The sequence below is a fragment of the Desmodus rotundus genome, chromosome 11 (assembly GCF_022682495.2).
Source record: "Desmodus rotundus isolate HL8 chromosome 11, HLdesRot8A.1, whole genome shotgun sequence".
Classification (NCBI taxonomy): domain Eukaryota; kingdom Metazoa; phylum Chordata; class Mammalia; order Chiroptera; family Phyllostomidae; genus Desmodus; species Desmodus rotundus.
This window is the reverse complement of record NC_071397.1, coordinates 1,933,367-1,948,302: the sequence shown is the minus strand read 5'-3', so window position 1 is coordinate 1,948,302 and position 14,936 is coordinate 1,933,367. Positions and strand designations below refer to the sequence as shown.

The 14,936-nt window shown below is 46.9% G+C and overlaps 1 protein-coding gene and 1 pseudogene across 3 annotated transcripts; one reads left to right on the top strand and one right to left on the bottom strand.

Moving 5' to 3' along the window:
- Positions 1-1,154: 1,154 nt before the first annotated feature.
- On the top strand, positions 1,155-1,753 carry LOC128779516 (translationally-controlled tumor protein-like; annotated as a pseudogene).
- Positions 1,237-14,917, bottom strand: ZBTB9 (zinc finger and BTB domain containing 9). Of its 3 annotated transcripts, none has more exons than XR_008425521.1 (3): positions 14,683-14,917; positions 11,461-14,519; positions 1,237-1,365 (listed from the first exon to the last, which is right to left on the bottom strand). XR_008425521.1 is itself a non-coding variant. In XM_024557825.3 (2 exons), exon 2 carries the CDS (start codon positions 14,437-14,439, stop codon positions 13,036-13,038), a length of 1,404 nt encoding a protein of 467 aa, XP_024413593.1. In that variant the 5' UTR covers positions 14,440-14,519; positions 14,683-14,917; the 3' UTR covers positions 5,412-13,035. The 3 variants fall into 3 exon arrangements, 1 of the variants encoding a protein (XP_024413593.1); XR_008425522.1 differs by lacking the exon at positions 1,237-1,365 and having other exon boundaries at positions 5,412-11,648; positions 11,872-14,519; XM_024557825.3 differs by lacking the exon at positions 1,237-1,365 and having other exon boundaries at positions 5,412-14,519.
- Positions 14,918-14,936: the final 19 nt, after the last annotated feature.

Here is a 14,936-nt window from a genome sequence, read left to right as displayed (position 1 = left end):
TCTTAAACAGGGACACAGACAGTGGTGTGCTTTGGGGTGGGGTGGGTTGGGTTGAAGACATCTCAGCCTTGAACAAAAGAACTTCACAAGGTGTTAGGAAGGAGCCCGGGCCACAGGATGTGTAGCCAAAGGCAGTGAAGCCAGGATGAAACTACTCGCTGGAAAGGGGTAGCACCTTTAGGCAGATGGTTTGGGGAGAGGATGCATTTCCAGTCCAGTTGAAACATACCTTTATCAAACAGGTTTCCTGAGACATCCTCCAAAGTAAGTTGGGTCCCCTATTCTTCCAACCCACTTGTTCTAGGGGGAATGAACTGGAGGAAAAGGGGAGGGAGATACAATCAGCTGTCTCCTGTATCTCCAGAAAGGGCTTTGTTCTGAGGAGATGTCCAGGAGGACCACTGCCGCGTGCCACCTGCAGGAGCTGGCCCCTGAGCTCTGGTCTGGCCACCACAGCAGTGGTGGGGGGAGTGGCGGTGGTGCGGACGGAGGGTGGCTGGCCCTCTCCTGGCGTCACTGAGGATGGGGCGAGTGCAGCCCTTTCCCGCAGGTTTACCTCGCCGGCCTCCTCTGTTGTCACTACAGCAATGACTTGCCACCTTCCAGCTCTTCCCCTTCTCTGTGCTCGTTCCCAGACTGAGAAAAGCAGACTTGAAGTCTTTCCTTGGAGTCGCTTTCTGTCCCCTCCAGCCAACCCCACCTGAAGAAGCAGCGGTGCAGTGGGTCTCCCCAGCACAGCATAAGCCCCCTCATCCCACTCCGTCCTCCACAGGTCAGTGCGCTTCAAATCATGTGATGGCAGCAAACATGTCTACTTATTTTACATGTGCTGCTGGTAGTGTGTTTATACATCGGCATCCCGCTACAGATAAGATGGGCCAGGTACTCACCTGTCCCTGCCGTTTGTCATCAGAAGTGGCATTACTGGAGAGGCCCACTTTCTATGTCATGTGCTTCTCATGTATTTTGTAATCAGAATGAGAAATTAAAGCTTTGTTCCTGCCCCACCCCCCAAACCCAGCGCCACCCCTATATGAGCCCCAGGCTAAGCCCCTGTCATTTCCTTCCAATTCCGTCATGATCAGGACCTCACCAGGCACAAAGAGATGCTCTCCCACATCTGCAACATCTGGGAGACCGCAGTCAGACTGTGCCTGGAGGTGGAGGGGAAGATGCTCACTAGGAAGGGGGGTCACATGGATGACTCACCAGTGGTGGAAATGCCTCCGCTGAGGACCCCAAGGGCACAGCAGTCACTGGTGTTGGTCATGAACCATCATTTGCAGGAAACTAGCTGCACAAAAGCAGCCCACAGGCGGTACATCAAAGCCCTGGCCAGATGGCTCGGCTGGCTGGAGTGTCGTCCTGTGCACGGAATGGTCACAGGTTTGATCCCTGGTCGGGCACACTGCAGGCAGCCGATTGATGTTTCTCTCTCTCTCTCTCTCTTTTCCTCTCTCTCTCAAATCAATAAACATATTGAGCAATTACAAAGATAAAGAAGTACATCACAGATTACAGGAAATCAATCAAAGGGAAACGCGAAGAGTCAAGACCAGGAAGAGGAAAGCCTTTCGTGACAGGGGCTGCAGAACAAAGCAAGCACGCCCTTGCTGATTTCAAACATTACAGCTCTTTATAGGTGAGACGACGAATCCAGACGCCACAGTTGTTCTGCGGGACTGTGGCTGAGGGTGGTGGGACCATGTGTATGATTCTCTTTAAGGATGGTTAACAAATGGACAAATGTTAACAAAGCTGGCAATTTGGATCTACCACCTGTCAGAGCCCCCTTTACAAAAGAACCCTCCCCTCACCCCCACTTCAATAACCAGAGGGATCCGGGAGCCCCATATCCCAATGTGGGGTGGGGGTGAGGGGCTGGGCACACAGGTCTGCCTCCAAACCGAAGGTGACACTGGCATCCAGCAGTGGGAAAAGCAGGTTTGTGAGCCTCGAACCCCCCTGAGATGGGGAAGGAACATCCATAAAATCCAGGATTGCTAGAAAGCCACAGACTTGCTTCTCCGAAGGACTGAACGGAGAATGGAGACGAGAGAATCAGAAGTGCAGTGACAAAGGAACAGGCCGTGTGTGTGTGTCTTGAGAGCTAGAAAATAACCACCTCATCCCAACGTGTTACGTGCCAGGTGCCGAACGAGGCAATTTGCACTTATTTCATTTAATCCTCCTAACAACCCAAGGAGATAGGTATCACCACCTTGTATTGTGGAGGAAACTCTCGAATGTTCAGCACGCGCCCCAAGTCACGCGGCTGAACCGGGCTGTAGCTGACTCAGGAGGATGAACACGATCACTGTGGCAGCAGCTTTCAAACCTCAGTTTGACTGAGACCCACAGCAAGAGAAGTATTTTAGATCCTAGCCCAGCACACGCGGAGTTACGCGCGCTTATTACCTGCTGTGCGCTCTCTAACACTTGTAATTCGATTTATTCCATTTCGTTTAAAAGGAAGTGCTGGTCACGACCTGCTAAATGATTTTTATAATGCATTAATGGGACAGGACCTGCCAGCTGGAGAAAAAATGTGTTGCCACCTCAGGCAGTGGACCCCAAAAGAGGGCTTTCTCAGGCTCCCCTGAATTGCCAGGTGAAGGGAAAATGCCCTCCTTGGATAAACAACAAGAACTGTCAGCTCGTGTTCTCGAATGAACTGGTCCTGATACACTCCCTCCCGGCAGAGAGAACTTGCCTCCAGGACTTTCGAGGAGGAGGGCTACACTGGCGCTGGCAGCTAATGGTGAACAAATAATTTCAAAAGCAGTTATGAAGGGGAGCTGCAGGCGTTCCCAAGGAGCAATTCAGGCCAGATCGATCTCTGTTGTGTGTGAAATACTTCCAAGAGTACTGTAGACACGACACACCTGAATTTCAGCAAAGCTTGTGACTAATTTCGTAACAATTCCAAGGATAACTTGGAAAATGAAGGATAGTTCGTGGTTAAGTAAATTTATTCCTGTTTGACACCTATCCCAAATAGGGCTCAAAAGAGACAATTAGTGAGGGAGTTCTTTGTAAAACCAAAAGCACTGGACAAGTGCGTTATGATTTCTAACATGCATTTAATGACATCCGTCTCCTCCATGTGCAGGTGAACCCTTTCAGGGAGAGCTCATCTCATTTGCCACCTCCGTCTGCCCGGCACTGAGCCCGGCTCAGGCACTGCATGCTCCTTAAGAACATTTGTGGAACTTCTGGCCAAGATTCAGGTGCAGGTATATATGCTCTGCTTCCTTGTACAACCAAAAGAAGGACAAGAACCAACTTAAAATAAAAAAGAAAAACAACCAGAACTGCCAGAAAATCGAACTGCATGGAAGCCCAACAACCAAGGACTTAAAGAAGAAACATTCGTCTAGACTGGTAGGAGTGGCAGAGAGCCAGGAGCCAGGCTGGAGAGGACCCCCACAAGGCAGTGCCTGGAGGACTGGACAGTCCCACATGTGCATGAGGACAAACCGGGAGGAACAACTGGGGAGCAAGACAGACCACACAACCCAGGGCTCCAGCAAGGGAAAAGAAAGCCTCAAAACCTGTGGCTGTAAAAATCTGTGGGTGTTGTACCAGCGGGAGAAACTCCCAGCCTCACAGGAGAGTTCACTGGAGCGATCCACAGGGTCCTAGAATATACACAAACCCACTCACCTGGGAATCAGCACCAGAAGGGCCCAAATTGCTTGTAGGTAGTGGGGGAAGTGACTGAAAGCAGGACAAGAGCCGAGCAAGTGGCACTGTTCCCTCTCCGACCCCTCCCCTACATACAGCACCACAGCACAGTACGTGGGTTGCCCCGCCCTGGCTAATATCTAAGGCTCCGCCCCTTACAACGTAAAAGGTACGCTGAGACAAAGAAATATGGCCCAAATGAAAGAACAGATCAAACCTCCAAAAGTAGAACTAAGTGATGAAGAGATAGCCAACCTATCAGATGCAGAGTTCAAAACACTGGTAATTAGGATGCTCACAGAAATGGTCAAGTATGGTCACAAAACAGAGGGAAAAGTGAAGGCTATGCAAAGTGAAATAAAGAAAAATATATAGGGAACCAAGAGTGAAGGGAAGGAAACCGGGACTCAAATCAATGATTAGGAACAGAAGAAAGAAATAAACATTCAGGTGGAACAGAATGAAGAAATAAGAATTTTAAAAAATGAAGAGAGGCTTAGGAACCTCCAGGACAACTTTAAATGTTTCAACATCCAGATCATAGGGGTTCCAGAAGGAAAAGAGGAAGAGCAAGAAATTGAAAACTTATTTGAAAACATAGTGAAGGAGAACTTCCCCAATCTGGCAAAGGAAATAGACTTCCAGGAAGTCCAGGAAACCTAGAGTCCCAAAGAAGTTGGACCCAGGGAAGCACACACCAAGGCACATCATAATTACATTACCCAAGATTAACGATAAGGAGAGAATCTTAAAAGCAGCAAAAGAAAAGGAGACAGTTATCTACAAAGGAGTTCCCATTAGACTATCAGCTAATTTCTCAAAAGAAACCTTACAGGCAAGAAGGGGCTGGAAAGAAGTATTCACGGTCATGAAAGGCAAGGACCTACATCCAAGATTACTCTGTCCAGCAAAGCTATCATTTGGAATGGAAGGGCAGATAAAGTGCTTCCCAGATGAGGTCAAGCTAAAGGAGTTCATCATCACCAAGGCCTTATTATATGAAACGTTAAAGGGACTTATCTAAGAAAAAGGAGATGATCAAAACTATGAACAGCCCTGGCTGGTGTGGCTCAGTGGATTGAGCGCCAGCCTGTGAAACAAAGGGTTGCTGGTTCAATTCCTAGTCAGGGCACATGCCTGGGTTGTGGGCCAGATCCCCAGTAGGGGGTGCAAGAAAGGCAACCACACATTGATGTTTCTCTCCCTTTCTCCCTCCCTTCTCCTCTGTCCAAAAATAAATAAATAAAATCTTTAAATAAAATAAAAATTTTTACTTTTATTTTTGATTAGGTAATGGACTATATGATTCAGAGTACTGAAAAGTCCACTTCAGTGATATGATTTGGTCGTAAGCAAGGACTGTACACGCCACCATTATTAAATGTCTATCCTTCTATAAAGACTGTGAAATACAAAAAAAAAAGAAAGAAAAAGAAAGAGTGCACATAGAGGAATCTTAAAGCACAGTAGTCTTATTTCTGGCCTTACCTAACTTCCCATTTTTATTGGTTTCTTGTTTATTCTAGCCGTGCTTCTTTTTGCAAATATAAGCAAACATTTTATCTTTATTTCCTCCCTGCCCTCACTGTCTCTCATACACAGCATAGCATGCTTTATATACTATTCTGTACTCTGTTTCTTTCACTCAAGAATATATACTGGAGATCTTTCTACATCAATACATAGAACAATTGATTACTTTAGGAGTCAAGCAGAAAGTTTTATTAACTTGGGCCAGAACACAAACCAGAATGTATTTGTAATATAAAATATCTGATTAGACATTCTTAAAGCGTATAGCTTTTTCCAAATTTCTTAATCTTTTTAAAAAAGGACTATACATACACATTATAATTTAATTTATACAGTTATCTAGAGCTCATATATGTATTCGGCATCTTTATTCAATCCGTAACTATGGATAAATTTATGTAATCATAACTAACCAACGCCACCAAAGACAAGGGCCCTTTTAAACCTTAACCACAATACCATTGTCGCTACTAAGAATATTAACAATAACTCCCTAATGTCATCAAATGCCTGGCCAGTGGTAGAGTTCCCAGTTGTCTCATAAAAGCCATGTTTTAAATTTTTTTTTTAAAAAGCTATGTTCCAAATAAGGTCCACACATTATAATTGGTTAAAGTCTTTTAAAATCTTTCAAACCATAGGTTTCCCTTCATCCCTTTTTCCCCTTTGCAGTTTTTTGATGAAGAGAACGCGGCTTGTTCCTTAGTATTTCCTACAGTCTAGCTTTGCGGGCTGCATCACTGTGGTGTGGTTTAATGTTTCCCCGCCCTCTGCACTTTCTGGGAATTGGTAGTTACATCTTGAGACTTGATCACATTCAAGTTCGATAGTTGTTTGGGGCCAGAATAATTCATAGGTGGTGGTGGTGTTTTCCATAAGAAGCAAATAATGTCTGGTTTTCTTTTTTTGTGGTGTTAACAGCTACTCATGCCCAATGTCGATTCATTAGGTCATTAGTAGTTCATTTATTTTTATTGTGGCAAACTATACATACATTTTACCATTGAAACCAGCGGTCCCCAACCTTTTGGGCACTAAGGACTGGTGGAGTGGAATACAATTTTTCATGGACCAGGGTGGGGGGACTCAGGAGGCGGAGCTCATGTGGTAACTCGAGTGGCATCCACGGACTGGGAGGAGGAAGATTGGGGATCCTTGATTTAAACCATTTAAAAAAAATTTATTTACTGATTTTAGAGAGAGAGAGAGAGAGGCAATGCGGGGAGGGAGGGAGGGAGAGAAACATTGATTTGTTCCACTTTTTATGCATCCATTTGTTGATTCTTGTATGTGCCCTGACCTAGGATCAAACCCCTGACCTTGCTGTATCAGGATGATACTCCAACCAACTGAGCTAACTGGCCAGAGCCTAAACCATTTTTACGTGTATATAGTTCAGTAGCATTAAGTCCATTCACAATGCTGTGCAACCATCACCAACACCTATCGCAGAACTTTCTGCATCTTTCCCAACTGAAACTCTGTACCCATTAAACAATCGCTCCTCACTCTCCGCCCCCAAGCGCCTGGCAATCACCATTCTACTTTCTATCTCTATGAACACGACTGCTCTAAGTCCCTCCAACAAGGGGAGTCATAAAAGTACTTGTCCTTTTGTGGCTGGCTTATTTCACTTAGCCTAATGTCTTCAAGAGTCATTCATGCTGTAGCCTATGTCAGAATTTCCTTGCTGTTTAAGGCTGAGTTGTAACATTCCATTCATTGTATGTATATATCATACTTTGTTTATCCATTCATCTGTCAGTGGACACTTGCTGCAGATGTGATGTTTCTTAATGAATTTAATCTAAAATCACAGGGCAAAACAGTGCTTATATGGGAAATGTATATTGCAGCCAGGTCATCCAAGTTGTTTAACCGAGAGGTAATGTCGTGCTGGGAGGCACACTCCCTGTGCTAAGATCTCTATACCCACATCCATTTGCAGCAGATTTCTCTGACTCAAAACACAGTCCCAGCAGTGTTTGCGGGACCTCACTGTAACTACAGAAAAATTTGTGTACTTAATTTCACAGTTAAGGAGCTTCTACCTGTCGATCAGATGTGATTAATCTACAATGCAATGGCGTGATAAAAGGTGAGCATGAAGAGAAGAATGTAACAGAATCCTAGAAATGCCTTTTAGGTGATGAATATGCTCAATTAAAATAATATGCTTTGGATTATTAGTATTTGGCTGTGCTGTGTGAAGACATTTTCAAAAATGAAATATGTAAAATCTCATTACAGATCAGCATTAAGAGAGATAAACATTTGCAACTGGTTTTGATGATAGGGAACACTAACTTTGAATCCTAATTAGGCAGCAGACTGGTATTACAAAAAAAATTATACTCAATTATATTTTGAATTGTCAATAAAAAATTTGATGGGTTTGATTTTTATGTGCTTATATACTTTATTTTGCTTCTTGACATACAAACCCTAACATTTACTATCTGGTCTCATAGATTTGCCAACCCTGGTCTGGAAGAACAATGGACAATTATATTGGGCTGCCCATTGGATACCTCTAGTCATTCAAACAAAAACCCTTGATCTACTCCCAAGTTCTTCCACTCATGAAGTGGCCTCTACTTCAATTGCTCAAGTAAAAACCCTAGAGGGCTTCCTTGACTTTTTACTTTCTCACAATGTCTACATTAATCTGTTAGAGCGTCCTGTGTCATTCCCAGCTCCAAATATAATAGCTTTAATCCGCCTACTTCTCTCCCTATCCGCTGCTTCAACCTGCACTACTGAGTTTAATTGGTCTCCCTGCTTTCACTCTTGCCCCTAATGATGCAATATTCCCTCTGCAGCCAGAGTAATTTCTTTAAAATGTCACTCCCCTACTTTAACCTCTTTTTTGCCTTCCTATTGCATTTAGAATGAAAACCAAATTCCTCATCACAATCTGAAGGGATTTCCATAACCCAGCCCCAGCCCACCTCTTCAATCACATCTGCAATGGACTTAATGTTCTTACCCTCCCCACCCCCAATTCATATGTTGAATTCCTACCCCCCAAGGTGATGGTATTAGGAGGTGGAGCCTTTGGGAACTGATTAGGTCGTGAAGGTGGAGCCCTCATGAATAGGATTAGTGCTCTTATAAAAGAAGACCCAGAGCTCCCTTTCTCTTCCTGCCCTGTGCTGACAGTGAGATGAAGGTCTATGAACTAGGGAGCAGGTCCTCACAACACAGAATCTACAGATGCTTGATCTTGGACTTCCCAGCCTCCAGAACCGTGAGACATGAATTTCGGTTTACAAGCTATACAGTCTATGGTATTGTTACAGCAGCCCAAGTAGACTAAGACAACCCCTCATTCCTCTCTCGGTGCACCGATTTCCTTGTGAAAACCAACCCCTTCCTCTCTCTTTTATTTATTTTGTGAGGATTTATTTATTTTTAGAGGGAGGGAGAAAGAGAAGAGAGAAACATCAATGTGTGGTTGCTTCTCACACACCCCCTACTGGGGACCTGGCCCTGCAACCCAGGCATGTGCCCTAAACCAGGACTTGAACCGGTGACCCTGTGGTTCGCAGGCTGGCACTCAATCCACTGAGCCACACTAGCCAGGGCCCCTTCCTCTTTGACTTTTGCACTGCTGAACACTTTACAGGAACCATCTTTCTTGCTCTGCTTTGCATCTCTGGGTCTTTCTTTTCTTTTGGATACCAGATCAATGTGCACAGTATACCTTCCTTTCGTTACTCTCCACCTTGTTACCTGGTTTATTTCCTTTACAGCACTGGAATGCAATCCTTTGAGGGCAAGCAATGTCTGCCATGCCCCGAACAGCATCTACATGTAATGGGTGATAGTGGACAGCTGGCAAATACCAAATAAAGGAAATTCCAAGATAAAGGAAAGTCTCATGATATGGGAAAATAAGAGTTAGTAGAGCACATAGCAGAGATCCTAATGATCCCAGATATTTATGGAAGTGATGTTTAAGCTGGTATCTAATGAGAGTAGGAATTATCCCCTTGAGGGCTATTTCTGGGTAAGTAACTATTTCAGGTAGAGAGATGAGCCAGAAAAGCAGGGAAAGAGCAGAGGCCTAGGGGAGACAGTGACGAGCAACAAGACCGGATCATTTGGACTTCATGAAAGAGCAAGAGGAAGCAAATGAAATGTTTCTGCTGAAGAAGTGGTGGAACAGTGTTTTTTTGCTTTAGGAACATCCCTCTGGCCATAGTGTGCAGAGTGAAAACAGAGGGAGGCGAGACAGAACACAACCAGTTAGGTTACAGCAGCGGTAGTGAGAACGAAGGCACGCGCCAATTTGAAATATTTGGGAAATAGCATTGGTAGGACAGGTGTAGGAGGTGAGACAGGTGTTACAACAACCCTAGGTTTCAGTCGGGCATTTGAGATGATGGAACCATTATTAAACCTGGAAAAAGCAGAGAAATAGCTCGCTGGAGGTGGAGGAGGGCATTTTAGACAAGTTAGGCTTCAAACATCTGTGAAGTGTCTACACAGCTAGTTTAGTATTTGTCTCCTGAAGAAAGGAAAGAACAAATCTAAGAGCACAGGCAGCAAACACTAGGCCCACAGGCTGAATCCGGCCCTCCACCTTGTTTTATCCAGCCCGGCACCTTGTTTCTACCCCGTGGCAGCACTGAGCTCCTTGCCCCTAGTTAAGGAGTAGTTACATGTATACAGCCCTAAAATTGCATTCAGCCCTTTGAAAGCAACCGCGAGGCTGACGTGGCCCCGTGCAAATGAGTTTGACACCCCTGTCTAAGAGGGTCTGGGGGCGTCAGGTAAACTGGATGTAAAATTAAGGGTCATCAGTATGCAAGTGGTTTAACACAGACGAGTGGAGAAAAACCACCCAGGCCTGTATAAAGTTGGAAGGTGAGAAGAGCCTTGAAGAACTCCAGCATTTACGAAAAGGGTAGTAATAGCCACGATAATGTCTAATCCCTTCTGAGTGCTGTATGCCTCCTTTTCCTTTTAGTTGAAAATATTTTCCCTTTATGTAAGTGATCCCTGAGAGAACTACTCCCAGGGAAGATGTGGGCAACTGACTAATGTTCTCCCATGACGACAGCTAACATGTGAGCGTACCAGTGCAAAGCACTGTTCTGAGCCTCTTGCGTGTATTCTCACAACACTACGAGCACGACTAACTGCAAATGAGGAAGGACACAGCGTGAAGACACAGGACAGAGGGGATAATTACACAAAGGTTCTGAGAAGGGGTGAGCCTTGGACAGCGGGAGGAACATCTCTCCCACTAAAGGAGGAAAAGACAGGGGCAGAAAGGTACATGTTTAAGTTTGTTTAAAATAAACTCTTTCATCATGAAAACGGTTTTTTGTACAATACCTAATAACTTTTAAAATGAAACTCTTAACATGGGGTGTCACTTGGCGTTACCGAGTGATAATGTGCTATGGGGATTAAGGAGAGGGCAGAAACACTTTTGCCTTAAGTTCAGAGGGCAAAGGTGGAAGTTGGGCAGATTCGACGTATCTTGAATACCTATTAAGTGCCAGGGATAGCTGAGGCTTTAAGGACCCCAAGGTGGGGAACACGTAGAGATGCTCTGGGGTGGGTCTCTGTCCTGTGGTCTGGCCCAGCAACCGTTCCCCACCCCTCTATCCCAGCACTTCACCCGCCCCTGAGGATTCCACGTCCACTCTGTTACTTTAATGGAACAAATGATCAAGGTGCTCTGGCCAGAGTTGTCATCTGGGAAACTTCGAGTGACGCAAGGAATTAGAAGGACTGGATCATTATCCCCAAACCTATCACCTGAAGAGATTCCCAGGAGTTCCTGCTCCCTGGACTCTCGGATGTGACGCAGGTCTTGTCCTTCCAAAAGATGGTCCCCTCATCTCTTCCTTCCATTTCAGGACCCACCCCACATCCTTTCATAGATTCGTTTCGATAAGGTGAAGTCAGTGCCAGCTTACATTGCTTAAAACCAAAGGACCCTGGCAAATGGACACAGCCGCCTACAGAAGTATGCCAAAAGAACGGCAGGGGGTGGGATCGCAGTAGATTGCAGAGGGGAGCCTGCTCCCTGACCCCTTCCCAGTGTGCTCAGTCCTTAATGGTACCACGGCATGGCTCTCTCAGAGAGGCTGACAGATACCAGCCACAATGCACCTCCTCAGCCATAAAGTCACATTTTTTAGCCTCTCCGGGTGTCATACCTAGTAACTTTTGAGGAATATGCTTTGGGGAAGTGAAGTTGTGACTTCAACTCACGCTCACCATTTCCGTATCAGTTCAGCCTCCCGCACCCACTGCACATGGAGCTCTCTGTGAAACCCCCGCGGACCTGTAGCAGGGCTTGGCTCAGCTCCCTTTATGCCACCACAGTGGCGAGCACTGCCCCACATCACAGACTTGTCACACTGCGTCGTCGTTACTTGTCTAGCTCCAGTAGCGGCCGGGAACGCCTTGAGAGCAGAGTATAAATCAGGGTCTTTGATTTGTGCTTTGCACTACATGTTTGTAGAACCAAACATTATACAAAATACATGAAAATGAACATTATAGGTAAAGATCATGTAAACCAAACCCTTTAAAAAAAGGCAGAGAACCAGTTAGGACATACATACCACCCCACCAAAAAAAAAAAAAACGGGAGGAGTTCAGACTCTGAAAGGTAAGGTAACTTACCAGACGTTGCTCAGTGGCAGGTCTGGGCCTAGAATGTAGCACATTGAAGTCCAGAACTGTGTTCTCTGCACCAGTGTGAAACTATCCCCATTCTTTCCCCATCCACATAACCCAGCTGCAAAACACATCCGAGTCTTGGCAACTCTTTCCTGTTGTCTCTCCCACGTAAATTACTCAGTCCAGCCCACTGTCAGCTCTGGATTTCAGGGCAAAGTTTATTTGAAGAAATTAAGTAACCTGCAACAATCTCCCCACTTCGAAAGCTGCCCTTCTACCTGTCAACCAAGGGGCTGCCATGAGCAGGAGGGGATGGAAAGATGGGGGTGTGGTCCCACCATGCAGTTTCTCTCTAGCCTTCAGCACGTGCTGTCTCAGCCCCGAATCCCTGACCAAAGCCACCCGTTCAGAGTGGTGGTGCTACCTCGAGAGCATGTTAGGTCAGTGGCCATTTTCTGGATTCATTGCTCACATTCCAGTCACTGTAATCAATACATGAGTGATCAGGAGTGGTCAAAGGCAGACAAGAGGCACAGGCTGTTGAAACCCTCTATTAAAGAGGGTTCTAAGAATGACACGTGGAATGCTCAATTTGGTAAAGTGCTCAACTACAACATAAAAATAAAGGTGTTGGGAAGATATCTACCAGTGAGAAAGCAAGTTATAATCTGAGGGGCTTCTAGAGAGACCTAACAAGGAAAGTACAGAAAAAAGAACTCTGCTCATGTTTCAGCAGCGATGAGGGAAGGAAAAGTTCAGAGCTTCGTCTCTGAATCACTAGAACTCTAAATCAAACATATCTCTAGATGAAGACCAGCTCCTCTGACTCCTCATGGAGACTGAGTGAAACCTTTATCATTATGTCTTTTTGCTCTAACTCTTCTCCAAATAAACTTCTAATCTGAAATCTGGTTTCCTGTATGAAAAGGTCTATTATGGGCAAATGACCAATTTGCATATGACCTGTAAACCGCTTTCCTGTAAGGTGATTAATAAAAAGCTGGAGATGAGAAATCTGGTTCCAAATCTGCCAGGAACAAGAGGTCCATAATATTTCTATCCTCTTGACGTTACAAAATCCATGATTGGGGTGCCATGGTAGTGAGGGGTAAGTATCCATCAGCAGCATTGGCTCTTGTCCTAGAAGTCAGTGTACGGCCTCAGTAGTCATTTGTAAGTCCAGTGAGCTGTGGCCCAGCCCTGGCCCTTGCACAGGTCCCGGTGGCGAAGGAAACAGGCATGGACTCGGAACCGACGACCACAATGGGGACAGGCATGCAGGGCTCCCGCATGGGTCTTCATATGCTCTGTCAGATGGTGCTTCAGCTTGAAGCGCTTGTTGCAGATGCCACAGCCAAAGGGCCGAAGGCTGAAGGTCAGCATAATGTGCCGGTCACGCTTTGGTTTCACTGCAAACCTCTTCCCACACAAACAACCAAAGCATTTTCCATCTGCAGGGGGTGTCCCCCCTAGCTTCACAGGCCCATGAACAGCCTGCCCTGTTCCCCCAGGCCCCCCACCTCCAGACAGGATCTCATTCCCATGAAGATCCACTGGTTTCCAGGATGGACCTCCTCCTCCTCCAGATGCTGCCCCTGCTCCTGAGGGTGTCAAGAATCCTAGCTCTTCAGTCCCTTCAGTGTCCCCTCCAGAAAACACTGTGGTCTCCTCCTTTACTCCTCCAGCCTGAGTTCCACCTCCTGATATCTCCTCCTTAGGCTCAAAAGGTTCCTGTTTAATGTAGATGATTTTGGGGGGTGGTGCAGAAGGGGTCAGAGGTTCAAGTGGTGCATTCTCATTGTCTGGAAGCCTGCGGGGAGTAGCAGATATGGGCAGTGGATGGGATCCATGAGGATGGGGAACCCCTGATACTCTTGCAGGCTGAGGAGTCTGAGAGAGAGCTGCTGACCCCTGGTCTTCATCATCATCATCATCTTCTTCCTCCTCCTCCTCCTCAACTTGAATCCGTAACACGTTTCCCAGTTCACTTCCGTCCCCTCCAACGGGGTTCTGGGTAGAAGCAGAAGCTTGCACAGGAGTCTGGAACGGGGAAGAGCGAATGCACCACCCTCCTGTTGAAGATGTGGTGGAAAGAAGTGTGTGATAAGGGGTCGCTCCACGGGTTGAAATTCCACCACCTGAAGTTTCTAATTCTCTAAGAATCTCTGAGCACTGATCTACTACTTGCCACATTTGGAGGCCACTGGCCACAAGGAGGTGGGCAGGGAGAGCATCCAGTGGCAGGCGGAGGCGCCCTGAATAAATGAGCTGGAGCAGTCCCTCGAAAGCATCAGCTTCAATGACGCTGGGCAGGGTGAGACGTGGTGCATCCCCCAGAAGAAGCTTGTCGTGGAAGTAAGGAGAGGCAGCAGCCAACACTGCTTTGTGAGCCCTAAGTTCCCGGCCCTGCACCAAAAGGGACACATCACAGAACTTTCCCTCTAGTCTGTGACGGTTCAGGGCTTCCAGAAGCAATGAGCTATGCTGAGAGAACTCGATCTGGATAGTCCGTGGGGCTGGGTTGCAGTTCGGGGACTGGGGGACAGGAGGCAAAGGTGTCGAGGTATCCATGGCCCCCTCGGAAGGAGATCCCGGAGGACAGAGTGCAGGTCAGGAGATGAGGAGTGGGGTAGACCCCACGGCGGATGAGGCTGTGGAGGAAAGGAGACCGGGGGTCACAGAAGCTCTCAATAAGGGGACAGTGTCGCCTCAAACGCCACATGCCTCCCCAAGCCCCCGACACGTGGAAACTTTTCAGTGAAATTAGCCCCGCGCACTCCCCACCAACAAAACAGAAACAACCAAAAAACCAACCGGGGGTTTAAGTTCCAGGGCCTGTGGAAGACGACGAGGAGGTCCTTCGGTCGTGAGCCTGGCCGACCCCGTCGGCCCAGACCTGCGCCTGCTGCCGCTCTGTGTCCCCTATGCCGCCCACGGGGCCCAGCTCCCGGGAGGCCGGGGCCGCGGGAACGCACGAGCGCCGACCGGGCAGCCCGGACGTAGCACCTCGGCAGCAGGACCTCGGCAGCCACCGCGCAGTCGCGGGCCGGAAGCCACCGCCCCCCGCC

What these genes read in the sequence shown, in the direction of transcription:
- ZBTB9 (XM_024557825.3), bottom strand. Translation starts at nt 14,439, where the DNA reads ATGGATACCTCGACACCTTTGCCTCCTGTCCCCCAGTCCCCGAACTGC.